The sequence below is a fragment of the Kryptolebias marmoratus genome, linkage group LG15 (assembly GCF_001649575.2).
Source record: "Kryptolebias marmoratus isolate JLee-2015 linkage group LG15, ASM164957v2, whole genome shotgun sequence".
NCBI classification, from domain to species: Eukaryota; Metazoa; Chordata; class Actinopteri; order Cyprinodontiformes; family Rivulidae; genus Kryptolebias; species Kryptolebias marmoratus.
Window position 1 is genome coordinate 9331352 of NC_051444.1, and position 13430 is coordinate 9344781.

The 13430-nt window shown below is 39.7% G+C and overlaps 1 protein-coding gene across 4 annotated transcripts in view; it reads left to right on the forward strand.

Annotated features, from left to right (window-relative positions):
- The window catches only part of furina (furin (paired basic amino acid cleaving enzyme) a), a 64091-nt gene that overhangs the window by 43222 nt on the left and 7439 nt on the right, over positions 1 to 13430 (forward strand). For all 4 annotated transcript variants that reach the window (XM_037979686.1, XM_017404168.3, XM_017404175.3 and 1 more), the window contains 6 exons: positions 2867 to 2955; positions 5177 to 5349; positions 6494 to 6706; positions 8936 to 9036; positions 10125 to 10228; positions 10460 to 10577. In XM_037979686.1, coding sequence (XP_037835614.1) covers positions 2867 to 2955; positions 5177 to 5349; positions 6494 to 6706; positions 8936 to 9036; positions 10125 to 10228; positions 10460 to 10577 — 798 coding nt within the window. The remainder of the gene's footprint in view (positions 1 to 2866; positions 2956 to 5176; positions 5350 to 6493; positions 6707 to 8935; positions 9037 to 10124; positions 10229 to 10459; positions 10578 to 13430) is intronic.

Sequence of the window (13430 nt, forward strand, 5' to 3'; positions counted from 1 at the left end):
ATCAATTAGATGCTGTTTATTTTATGTTTCTGGGAAAAAAAGAAGCTATTTCTCTAAATTGTTCCATTTATTTATATATTTGTGTAACATTTATAACAAATATAGATGGCTTTTTCACAAACTAGCCACAACTCTATATGTCAAACGAAACATCTACTGAAGCACTTTCATGTTGAGCATATTTGATATAGTTAAGATAGAAGTGGTGACTATTTTGTTTTAAAAAGAAGTGGGTGCTGCTGGTAATTAAGCCTAAGCAAATTCTTAATGCTGATGAGAAATAATCAGTGAGGCATTACAAAAGTTTTAATTGAGCTGCAGAACTTGTTAACAAGTGATTAAACATTGCCGCGCGGCGACTCTTCCTGTGATGATCTCCCACGCCACGCTGTTACCTCTTTAGCCCCTTTTTTTTCCAAACCCTGGGCCGTATGTTCAAACCCACGCTTTGTTCTGCGATAATGTCAGTCTCGACGGGTCCTCAGAACTATGGAAATGAGGACGGTTAATTCCTTTCGTCACATCTTGCTCTCTTTGTCAGTGGACCTCATGTCCCTTTAGGCGAATCCTCATGACAGATATTACCTTCGAGTAAGATAGGGAAGTATCCTATTTTTGGCAGTTCTGGCTGTAAAGTATTAAAGTCTTTAGCATGGGTTTCATCTCCTATAGACCTATGACTAAAGAAGAAAAAAAAATCTGAACTGTGGCCCCCTATGGTGAGATGATATGCTAGCTTTTTCATTGCAGAGTTGCTTTTAAATAACGTAATCTTTTTTTCAAACGATAAAACATTTTCATCTTGAACAAAGTATCCAGCATGCCTTTTTCTGTAGGTTGCAGGGAATCAATGAATAGTTTGCTTATGAAAATTATATGAATCCTAAGCTATGGCCTTCACACTCTAGATCTCAACCCATTGAAATACATGAGAGACTTTAGACATCTAGTTTATACAGGTGTTCTCTACGACAAACATCTGGTTTTCTCCAGTGATCTATTGATTTATACAATCAATGCCAAAGTATGTTAAAGATATTCTTGGAGCGCTTGGAAACTCAGCTTGCCCCTGAAACACTTTTTCTTGACTTTTTAGATTGTTTATTATCCATATTTGTGTATTTTATTCTGCCTGGCCAAAAAAAAAACCTTACAAGATCTTTAGTTTATCACAGTTTTGGCATAAATTCATCATGCATAGTTTTAATAAACTTACAGAATGCAATGTTAGAACTTTTATTCTTATCTGGAGTTCTGTTAATATTTCTACAATAGTTTTGTTGTTTGTTTTCAGTTGTGTTAACACTTCTTTCTCAACAAGTGGGAGAAGTTAGAAGATATCATTTTGCAATAACTTAATCATTTTATCAGTATCAGAAAAATGTCTCCCCACTCCTGATAAGGCTTACAGTTCTTGCCTAATCAAGGTCCAGAACTTCACCTGTTAAAAGCATCTGCGTATATCATAAATCACTCCTCATGTTAGTGAAAGGAATGACTGACGAAACATCAAGTTTTAGGAAAAGGCTTAGCAGACCGTAGGAGGGATAAGCGTGTGCGTGTCTGGCGTCTCACTGCAGACACTGCTTCTGCTTATCATCTGCATCACAAGCAACACAATACTCCAAAGTCATCCGGCTCACACTTCTGGGAATGTTCTGGTAAAATTCTGTGGAAAATTACTCGCATGACATTTTTTTTTTTTTCGTCCATGTGTTTGCCTTTTGTTGTACACAAACATGTTTTTTAAATCTAACAGCAGTCCTTTTAGCATGCTCCAGCAGCTCCTTGTCTCCATCCAAGCAACACCCTGTGGCATGTCGGACATGTGGTGTCAGTTGTTGATCGTGGCATTGACATTAACCTTTGCCCTCCTGACGTCTTAAGCAAACTCTGGGGAATGGTAAAGAAATTGCAATTCTCTAACCTTCTGTCAATATATTAGGTCTTTTAATAAAAACAGAAGTCCTGACTTTTAATTAGCAGCATAAGATGGGTTAGACCTTCTGTGACCTTGGACCTCCCTCTTTGTTTTGATCTTGTTTAAAATGCACCTCTGGCAACACAATGCAGAGCTGATTAATAACCAGTAGAATCACTTTTGGCAGGCTACAATCTAAATGTCTATAATGTGGTATCATCTTGCTGTCCGTTTTTATCAGCGGGTGATGTTGGCTGCTCTTAAAGTGTTTAATTATTTTGTTTTCGGTTCTTGAAAGCCACAGAAAATGCGTCAGCAGAGGCCTCCTGGTTCAGATGGTTGCTGCAGCAGTAAATGAGTTACCCAGAATCCAGCATTCCTGTCTTGGAATGGCTGCAGTCCAGAGGGATTGGGTTATGGTTTGGAGGGCGTTGAGGGTGCAAATCTGGCAAAAAAAAGGGGTAACACACCTGACTGGAATGTGATCATCGGCTCCTCTAAAGCAGCTTTTTGGACCTGTACGCTGTGGTGCCTGGAGCTAAATCTTACCACAGGGGCTCATGTTTAATGAAAATGGCAAACCTAATTTACTGCTTCCTCCCAGGTGGTTTGTCTTTTTCCCCTTGCCTTTACACAGACTTTAGGCAATTCAAGTTTACTAATGCTGCAAAGCTGGAGATAATGCACAATGGATTGTGTTCATTGATGAATTTGTTTGTTCAAAGCTATCAGGGCCAAGAACCTGTCTCCATGTGTTTGTGCTGTCTCAGTCTACAGCCTGACCACAGTTCACGGTGAAACCAATCATTTTCCCTTCGACCTTTAATAAACATTTATCCAGCCTGTGGGTATGTGTACAGTAAAAGGCTGTGTCAATAGGTGGATGGCACTTACAAGGATAAGATGTTTCCCTCTCACTTTGTTATTTTTTCCCCTCTTTTCCAGACACGGGACAAGATGTGCAGGAGAAGTAGCAGCAGTAGCCAACAATGGGATCTGTGGAGTTGGAGTAGCCTACAATGCAAAGATTGGAGGTATGATGTCGATGAATAATTTGATCCCACAGAGGGAAATCTTTAACTGACAGAACAGTCAAATAGTGTAATGAAATACAAGCCCTGCAGTGCCTGTGTTATTTTCACTTCATTTCTTGGGCACAGCATGTCACTAAATCTTTTTAAGCATCACCACGGTTTGCTGTAAGTGTATTGGTTTTGCATTGAGTAACAGCTCTGAGATGTAGTCTGTGAAATGACACAGTGCAATAGCTTTGATTCCGTCTGCTTTAATTTAGTGTCAGGCTCGCTCTCTGTTCGCAGTTTGTAGGAGAAGCCGGAGTAAGTCATTCCTTGCATTCTGCGTCTTATCTACAGCGAGGGAAAACATTTTAAACAGATTTCAGAACAAAACCAACACCTTCTGCAGTCGTTAATGTGGATGTTGCTGACGTTGATATTGGCCCTTTTTCAGTTATAAAGCACAACTAATGAGCTTCACGAGGACTGAGTTCAGATAGGAGTTCTTGTTTTGACTCGCTTTAAACGTCACCTGAGAAACTAAGTCACAGAACCAGCTAGTGATAAATTTAACAGTTTTACTACCATTTTATTATTCTTGATGTTTTTAAACCATGTCACATATGGCTAAAATTGTTCTAACAAACATTTAGGAGGCGACAGAATTTGTTGTTTTTTGGTTTTGAGGTGTCCCATTTGTTGCTGTTAGTCAAAGAAATTTCATTATCCAACGTCTGTCAGCAGAACAGTGTTACAAAGATTAGGTAACGCCGTTAAAATGAAAAACATCATTTATTTTTAGTTTGTGGGTTTCTCACTTACTTTTTTCTTTCAGTTGTGTTTTCAGATGTTTACCATCCTGAAAGCTAAACGTGTGGAGGAAGTAGAACCGAAACAAGTCGATTTAAAATCAAGCTACAGTTTTTTTTTTTTACCACAAATGATCAAACTGTTGATAAAGAGAACTTTGCCTGTGACAGAGAACTAAATACTGCAGAATTATAACTTATGGGAAGATACGAAAGTGAGCATGTGCAAAAATGCTCATCGTGTGCAAACTGGAGTTCACCTAAAAGTCATCTAAAACAGTCTGCAGGAAGCCTCGGGGTGGAATTAGGCCTTATTTTACAGATGTTGACAAACATTTATTAAAGAACCAGGCGTGTTAGAGTTTTTTAGGTGCAGCCTCAGGGATAACTGCTGAACACAGGCTTCCACAAACATCACAGCAACGTCTCATCCCTCTGCTGGTATTCAAGCTCAAGATGGTCATATGAGTTTTATTGAAAAGAAAAATGTTTCAGAAATCCTTTCCTGGAACTTGTTTACTGAACTTTAAAGTTGAGTACTCTCGAGTCAGCCTCATATCATTTATGCAGACAAAAAACAAAACCGAAGGTTGTGGAGCTTGAAAATTTACCGTTCGAAGGAGACAATATTTTAGAGAAAACATAACTTTGTGCAGTTATTTGCCGTTTCTCGGGCAAAGTGCTCGCCTGACGCCACTTTTAATTTTCTTTTTTAAATATGAGTTTAGTCGGAGTCTCTGACGTACATGTCTTAAAGTGAAAGTCTGATCCAATTTACACTCAGAGCTGCACTAATTTCAGCCAAAGAAATGTTTGCTTTCATCTGTTAGATGAATTTCTAGTCCCAGAGGTCTACTTTACACTCGGGGAGATGGTTCACCCACAATTCAGCTGATCTCATTCCCTTCTCTTTTTTTTCTCTCCTTCTTTTTCCTTTTTACAACCAACTCAAGCACCGAAGAAAATCAATAGAGATACAGTTTGAATTATGTGCCCGGGTCCATAGTAGTATCACGGTGGATGCACAGAAAATAAATAGCAGCTGTGCACCACTAAACAGACATCAAAATGACACCAGTGTATCACTGTAAATAAATGTGTAAATATGCAAATAAAACACCACAGCAGCGGTAATGCTTTGTCCTTGCACCTTTTTCAAGTTTTAAACTTGTGCTTCAGCTCATCACATCAAAATAACAAGGTTTGTTTACGCAGAACTCCATGTTTTTTAATGATGCCGTTTTCTTTTAAAAACCTCTCGTAGCACATATATTACTGACATACAGTAAATTTTTTATTTCAGTTCGGAGCATTGATTTTCCTCTTTGATTTTATGTGCATTAGGTATTTAAATGCAGAATATATATATTTATTATGATCCCATAAGGAGAACTCTGTTCGTGTGTGTGTGTTTGGTCACGTGGTCGCAGGTGTGCGTATGCTGGACGGAGAGGTGACTGACATGGTGGAGGCCCAGTCTCTCAGTCTGAATCCCCAACACATCGACGTCTACAGCGCTAGTTGGGGCCCAGAGGATGACGGCAAAACCGTTGATGGACCTGCCAAACTGGCCAAGGAAGCCTTCCTGCGTGGAATCACAGAGGTGGGCGTCCGATTGTGTGACAGAGTTATTTACTGCCTGTGTGTTGCTTCCTTTCAGCTGTAAGTAATTGAACTGTTCAGGCATGAGAGGACACCAGTGGGAAGAACAAAACGGTTTTTGACCTTGACATTTATGAATGGGAAGTAATGTCCTCTAAAAACCACCGGGGAGGAAAATCTGGGAAATGAATAGAAGCAGCACTGGCTGATATCAGTTTTTATTTATTATTTTCTCTTTTAAGCCATTTGTTTTAGCTGAAGGGTGACACTTTGTAGTAGTTTTAGCTACATTGTTTATTTATTATACCCAACGTGTTTTTAAAAAGTTCGAGTTAAGCTCTTACCAAAGTTTTTATTTACAAACACACTTGGAGATTTTACAAGATTAATTTTTAAACCAGTCTGTCAGCATCAAACGACACAGTCTGAATATCAGACAAGAGAGGAAGCCCAGAGGGATGTCAACAGTCCTGTTGTTGATCACAGCCATTTTGCATTTGCACAATGGGACTACATGAGAAATGTGCAAATCAACAGATTAAAAATACAGATTACATCCCTAACTGTCACATCTGCTCTTCATAAAAAGCTCTTGATCCGAAGCACGCTGACTCTTGTTGTGGAGCTGCAGCGTTCAGGGCTTGTGCCATAAAGCTGATTGGAACCACTGACACTGACTGCTAGGATAATTGGCACAGTGACAGCACTGTCAGATAGTGGTTGGGTGGCGCATAGCTGGAATTGATCAGTGCAGAGAGTGATGGTGCCACTCAATACAATAAAGCAGCTCTTAGATGAAAATTATTGCACTTCAAAAGCTGAGAGCTTGGATGATTTATTACAATGAGCTGTTGTCATTTTGATCCTCTTTGTATTGCGCTGCTGTCATGCAATATTTAGCTCTTTGCAATTTACTGAGTGACCACCCAGGCCTCTGTGGTGTATGCTGGGTTTTAATGGGGCCTCTTTGAAAGGCGCCCTGAAATGAATTTTCCCTCCTGTAATTGGGATTCCTATTAAAGATTGAATGAGATTTTGTTCTCGTCTGTGTACTGTTACTCTGTGCCGTAATTAAATGAAAGGAAGTGTTTTTCCCTCCTTTTTCTGTTTATCTAAATGTACTTTTTTTTCCCCCCTCTCACCAGGGTCGTGGTGGTTTGGGCTCCATTTTTGTGTGGGCCTCTGGTAATGGAGGAAGGGAGAAGGACAGCTGTAACTGCGACGGCTACACCAACAGCATTTACACCCTGTCCATCAGCAGCACCACACAAAACGGCAACGTCCCCTGGTACAGCGAGGCTTGCTCCTCTACCCTCGCCACCACCTACAGCTCGGGGAACCTTAATGAGAAGCAGATAGTGAGTTTATGGCTGTGTGCAGTGTCCTCTCTGCCTTTGTCTGCCTTGTCTTGTTTCCCTCACACAAAGCGTTGGCTTTCAGTCTGAGTTTCTGGCTTCATCTGTGCTGAAACTGGGAGACTGTGTATTGTAAAGTCAAGTTTAGTGGATCCGCACTCTCTGTAAAAAATATTTGTCCTGAAGGAATTATCCAAGTGTGCAAATTTAATGATACTTTCCCCCCCTATATAAGATTTTAAAAAGCCTGTTGTAAATTTCTCATGGCCCAGTGTGAAGCTCTAATAATCCAAAACCTAAAAATGCAGTTTACTATCCAGAAAATACTGACGTTTAAGAGAGAGAAACCGGGGTGGGCATGTTTTTACCAGAAAACTGAAAGCCACAGTAATGTCCGTGAGTCAAGGAGAGCGTTGCAGCTTGTTTGTTTTTGTCCCGTTCCTGGAGTTCATGCGTTGGTGATATGTTTGACTTGTTCATGGGCGAGGAAGGATTTGGCAGAATAAAAAACAAAATCCTTTGTAAGCACTGGCTCCCAAATCTAAGGCCGGGACCCCAGTGTGGGTCATAAAACACCACGTGGAGGGTCTTGAGAAGATTTTGAAAAAAATCAAGTTAACTTGAAATGATTTTTGTTAACGTATTTAGCCTCCACTGTTATAAAAGGATTAAAAACAAGTCATAAATGGATAAAAATAATCATGACTGATAGAGGCTCTTTACAGTTGGGATCAGGCGTCTCTGCAACTTTTTTTTTGACTTTGTGAATCGCTGCTCTAAAACGTGACTAAGAAGCTTTCAGAGGAGCTCAAACTTTAGCGGAGCGTTCAGACCAGAGTTGCTGCCACTCAATGTCTTGAAAAGAGACATTTAAAGTGATTCAGGCAGCCAGTTAAGACGCCTTCTGGACGTCTCTTTGTTCAGGGGTGTCCAACACGTCTGACAGGAAGTACATTACGCAGATTACATCTCTTGACAGGCCTGGTAATGCAATCAGCCACCCCTCAGGAAAGCAGGATGTGTCCGAAGAAGGTTACCAGTTTGGAAAAAAAAAAGAAATTAGTTGAAGATGAAACATTTTTCAGTGTTACCCCAACAGAACAATAAGCACTTTTATGATCTAGCTGTTAAATGAATCTTGTCGTGACTTTTTTTCCTACAATTTGTACGGTTTTGAGTCATTAAAACGATTATAAATAGTCGACGGCTGAAGTCCGGTCTAAGAATCTGTTACTGCCCAGCATTCTTGTCAGAAGCATTAACACTCCGACTCGAGCACCTGCTTCATTTTCTCCCCCTCACATTCAGCCTAGCAGCGAGACAGACTGTTTATGACATCTCGGTGACTTATGGCTGGTCCTGTAATGCCTCTGTGTTGTACTCATTTAATTATGATGTCGCTGGTTGAAGCTGAGAATGATGAGCTGCAGGAGAGGAGAGACGCTGGAATCGCTTGTTATGCAGGAGAGAATATCTGAACGTCTGTAGGGGTTGTTATTTTTCTCAATGTAATTTATAAGTCTCCTCCAATGTAAAGCAGCAAATGTGTTCTTCTGATACTTTTTGAAGTATATTAATCATTTAAAAAATTCTGCTTGTGCATATCTTATACTGTGGGAAAAGAGAAGTCTCTGTATGCTCTGCGCTGGTTATCATATTTCTGATTCTCGAAGCTCTTTTTTTTTTTCCCGTGTTATTCAGTAATCCTATATTTTTGGATGATTCAGTTGGACTGTATCTTATTTTTTTCACAAGGCAGAGTTTTGTAACTACTAAATTAAATTTTCCTTGCATAAATTCTCTGGCTCTGCAACAATTTGCTTCTCATTCATGCAGCAGGAGAGTAACCGTGAACCCACAGCCCACTTCCGCGGATCACTTAGGAGATGTCTGCTGAAGTAGTTCTTCCTAAAAAAATAAATAAATAAATAAATAAATAAAAATAAAACCCTCCTAAGAGAAGAAGAGCATGTGATATTCCCTGCATTGGTTTTTATAGATGAAGGTTTTTTACTTTCAACATTCTGCTTCTTTACGCAGAATGGGATTTCTACTGCTGCAGTATGTGATAACAAATAAAAATGGGATTAGGAATAAAACGATTTGCTCTTATAACCACATTTGTGCCCATTTTCTAGAAAATATTCGCCTGTTTTTACATTTTTTGTGATTTAATATATTTTAAAGGAAGAAATTGTTTGAGTTAAGCTTTTTGTGCTCATCTTTTTTTAGGTAACCACAGACCTGAAATCAAAATGCACGGACTCCCACACCGGCACCTCTGCTTCGGCCCCGCTGGCTGCTGGGATCATCGCTCTCGCCCTTGAAGCAAAGTAAGTGCTTATCATCACTTTTCTGAGTTCGGCCTTGCGTCGCTATTCGGTTGTGGTGCCTCGTTGCGGAGTTTGCCTATTTATCTCACTTTAAAAAAATAAATAAATCCGAGTCAGTGCTGGAAAAGAAACATATGTGAAAACATAACTTGTGAACAACAAGCTCATTAGGCCGTGCAATAAATGGTCTGAGTAAAGCCGAAGTCGAAATAATCCGATTTTAAAGCAGTTTAAATGAATCTCCACCTGTTATCAGTTTCTAGCATGGAGGCTGAATTTTCCTAACGGCTAATATTCATTATAAGAAAATATGAATATTTTCAGAGTGCAAAGTACTTATTCAATTTTAAAGACCAGCCTATTTTTTTAAAGCTCTTGTATTCTGCAGAAACTGCCGGTGATGCTTGTTTGCTCGCTAATTTAGCTCAATTATCTCATTTTTCTGATGCAGTGTTCTTTAACCTTTTTGCCACATATTCAGACTGTGCTTTTAGAAATACCTCTGAGCGCTAATCATTCTTCCCTGGTCATGCTGAGCTAATGGAGGGGCCAAAATAACAATTTCACATGGTCCTCAAAATGAGTAATTACTCTTGCAAACAGAGTTAGGTGGTAGAAAAAGACTGTCATTAGGGGGGATTCTGACGTGGAAGATTTAAAGTAAAGGTAGTTCATGTCATGCTTTCTTTCAGAAAAATCTACAATAAAGTCTCAATGAATGTAAAGTCTGTTTGTTGATGCTAGAGAGGCAAAAATTGGCTGTAACAGGATGGTAACCCATGTTTTCACCTGCTCTGATTTTAAACTGCATCACTCCAAAAACAGGGTTTTGTTTTGTTTTGTTACGTTCCCTCTGCACAAAATGTTTAGCTGAAGGGCAGAAACGGACTTAAAGCACATGTCAATTGAAGATGGAATGAAATGCAGGCAGGAATCGTTGTTTTAATTCGCTGTCCACCTGCAGGTTGAAAACTGTAGCGCGTTTTTGATCTGATTTAGTGGCTCAGCTTGATCGATAAGTCGGATCGTTATCACGTGTTCTTGTGTATCTTTTTATGTGACTGTGTGCTTGCCTCCCCACAATCCAGTAAAAACCTCACCTGGAGGGACATGCAACATCTGGTCGTTCGGACCTCTCGTCCTGCCAACCTGGTTGCAAACGACTGGCAAACCAACGGCGTCGGACGCAAAGGTACGGCGACTTCTTCCGAGCTCGGCTCTGCCTTCTGCAGGGAGCAGACGCCTTGTGAATTCAGAAATTTATGATGCATCTAAAAAGTCACGCTGTCATTAAAAACTCACTGAAACTTTTCAAAGAAGTTTGGTCAAACCGACAAATGGGATACACATGCTTCCCTCTGGGCTGACATTTAAAAAAGCTCCTTTTTTTTCTTTCTTCTCTCCCATGCCTTGGTTTTTGCAGTTAGTCATTCGTATGGATATGGTCTGCTTGATGCCAGTTCAATTGCATCGCTGGCAAAGACATGGAGTTATGTGGGGCCACAGAGGAAATGTGTGATCTCCATGCTCAGCGAGCCGAGGTTAGTATGCTGCACCTGCACACACAAAACAGAGCTTCTGGTGACACCCACTTTAGCATCCTGTCTGTTTTTGTGTTGATTACTGTATTGTATGAATTGAAAGGAGGAACCCAACGTAAGAGCAAACGCCTAAAAAAAAAAAAAAAAAAGTACACATGATCTTCACAAGATTTGCCTCTGCTGTTCACACACTGGTTCATTTTCTGTGACATTTTGTGCACACTGGTTCGCCTGCCCGTCTGGGAAACCTCTCGAAAGCTTCAGCGTTTATATGGATGCGTGAAAACAGCTAAAACTTTACCTTTGTGTAAATGAGACGGGAAAGGAAGGACAGGTTTGACTCATGGACATGAACGAAAGGTGCAGGAAGAGCGAAGCCTAAAGACGCGTGGCACTTACTTTACCATCCCTATCCCACAGTCTTATTGATTTGTCAAATGAACTCCCCCTTTGAGGTCTCTGTATATTTCATGTTTCACTTTAGCGACTCGTGTCTTCATCAGCCTGCAGGTGCCTGTTGAAATCTCTGTCGTCTTCTTGGCCTTTTTATTTTTATTTTTAACTGTACTGTCTCCTCATCCACTTTCTTTCTTTCTTTCTTTCTTTCTTTCTTTCTTCTTCTTGTTGTCAGAGTCTAAACTCTGTCTGACATTTCCTCCTCATTATGCGCTCCCTGTCACTTGTCTCTCTGGGTTTGAGGTTTGTCTCTTTTACTGCAGCTCTGAAACGCTCAGAGCAGATGGCTTGAGCGTCTGGGAGCTGCAGTCAAGGCACGTTATTCAATTTACATTTTAGGATTTTAGCTGACTTACTTATCAAGAAAGACTTGTAAAAGTGATCAAGGGGCGTTTTGGTTTCTTTAGTATTGTTACTTCTTGTAATTACCTTTTGAAAATGAGATCATCTTATTGACAAATTATATTGCATGATCAGTGGTGTAATTATTTAAAATTACTGTTATACATCGCATGACTCAGTGTGGCTGATTTATTGCGAGTGCAGCCAGTTATTTACTTGTATAATGATGAAATTATTAAGTTTCGATTGATATCAAAAGGCTTGTTTATGAATTTCAGAGTCATGGCACTTTGAAGCTCTGTGATCTGAAATTTATCATTGAGACAGCTTCTCTGCTTACATTTGGAAAATTGATTTTTGTCAAAGCAAGAAGCGTTAGCAGATCTCCTGTGACCACTTATCCAACAGAAGAAGGCAGCACACACACTTTAAATAATTATCAGCTAGATTTCTCATCTTTATGAATACAAGAGGCATGTAGATGTGTCTACACACTCTGCTGTACTGAGGATTAAACTTAATTCAGCTTACCATTGACTGACAGCAAAAATATATATTGTAGCTGTTTAAAATTACCCATTACAAGCTAAAAATAAAACATTAAAAAGGTTATCTTGAACTATGTTAAATGGTGCAGTTTGAAGGCGTTTACTCCAGTAGTTTTCTAGATATATTAACATGCAGTCCTGAAATGCGGGTACGTACTTATTGTAAACAAAAACACGAAAACCACGCAGAAGTTTGTCTCATGGCCATTGACCTACATTAGGCTGTGTAGCTAAACAAATATGGTGGAATCGGACAAGGGAAAAATGTCGGAGGAGACATTTAGGTGAAAATAAAAGTAAATCTGCTGCTAAGATAGCCGTCAGAAAGAAATATCTGGGATCAAGCAGGGTGGCTGGAGCTCGGCACTCAATCACACGTGGCTTTTATCAAACTTCTGCTCGACCAGTGAGTTTATAGTTTCAGTGATTTTTCATTGGCTCTTCCGTGGACGCCACCATTGAACTACTGAACTATTTTCTCATGGTTTCTTTCAGAAGAAATAGAAAATCCAATTTCTTTAAAAATGGACATTAATTTGTGAGTAGTTCTTAAATTAGATGTTATTGAATTTGTCCTCTAACTTTATTTGTAGGCATCAGGTGTTGGTATAAAACATGTTGAACACATTAAAAACCCACTAAGTGAGCTGAGCTAAAAAAGGAAAACGTGTAAACACTCAAAGAAAGTTTTTTTAATTTAAGATATGATATGATGCACAGCCTCTGTGATGCCGTGTATCATATCATGATGCCATACTAATAAAATTCTTGAGATAATTGATAAATTGCTATTCAATCCTGTCTAAATATGAACTAAAACAGCCTGTAAAATGCTAATATGCAACATTTACTCTTTTTATTCATTGACTTTCCAATGACTCAGTTCTGCAGCAGAGAACAAGTTTTTTCCTTCCAGCTCCTTGATCCAAGTCACATGCACCACTTTGATAGATTGACCGTGACAAATGAACTTGAGCAGCAGTTTGGATAAATTTAGTTTTGTCAGATTTATCAGAACCGCCAGTTAGCATCTAAATACACACACTGCAAACATGCACGATGTCCAACGCAGCTTGGATGTCAATTTGCATTTTTATGACCAGTCGGGTAATCAGTTTTATGTCTAATGCTAATAGCGGCTGTAAGTTAACTTTGTAAATAACTAAATGAGGCTGCTTCATGGGTCAAAGGTGTTTACTATAATGTAGATAACAAGATGTGGAACGGTTCGAACTGAAACTGAAGGGGGCCGTCAGCGAAACTGCCCGGTTCTGTGTTTTAATCACATTTGTGTAACTAAAACTGCACGCCACGCTCCTTCTTAGAAATGTTATAGATGTGTGTAATCTCCTAAGAGGATTTGAGGTGAGGTAAAGAAAGACCAGGTGATTTACTCGTCCGGCAGCAGCGAGGCTATAGGTTGAGGCGCTAATCCTTTTCAAGACTACAAACTCTTCATCCTTGGTGAGCTCTCACAGTGCCTAGGAGCAAAACGTCACACAGTCTT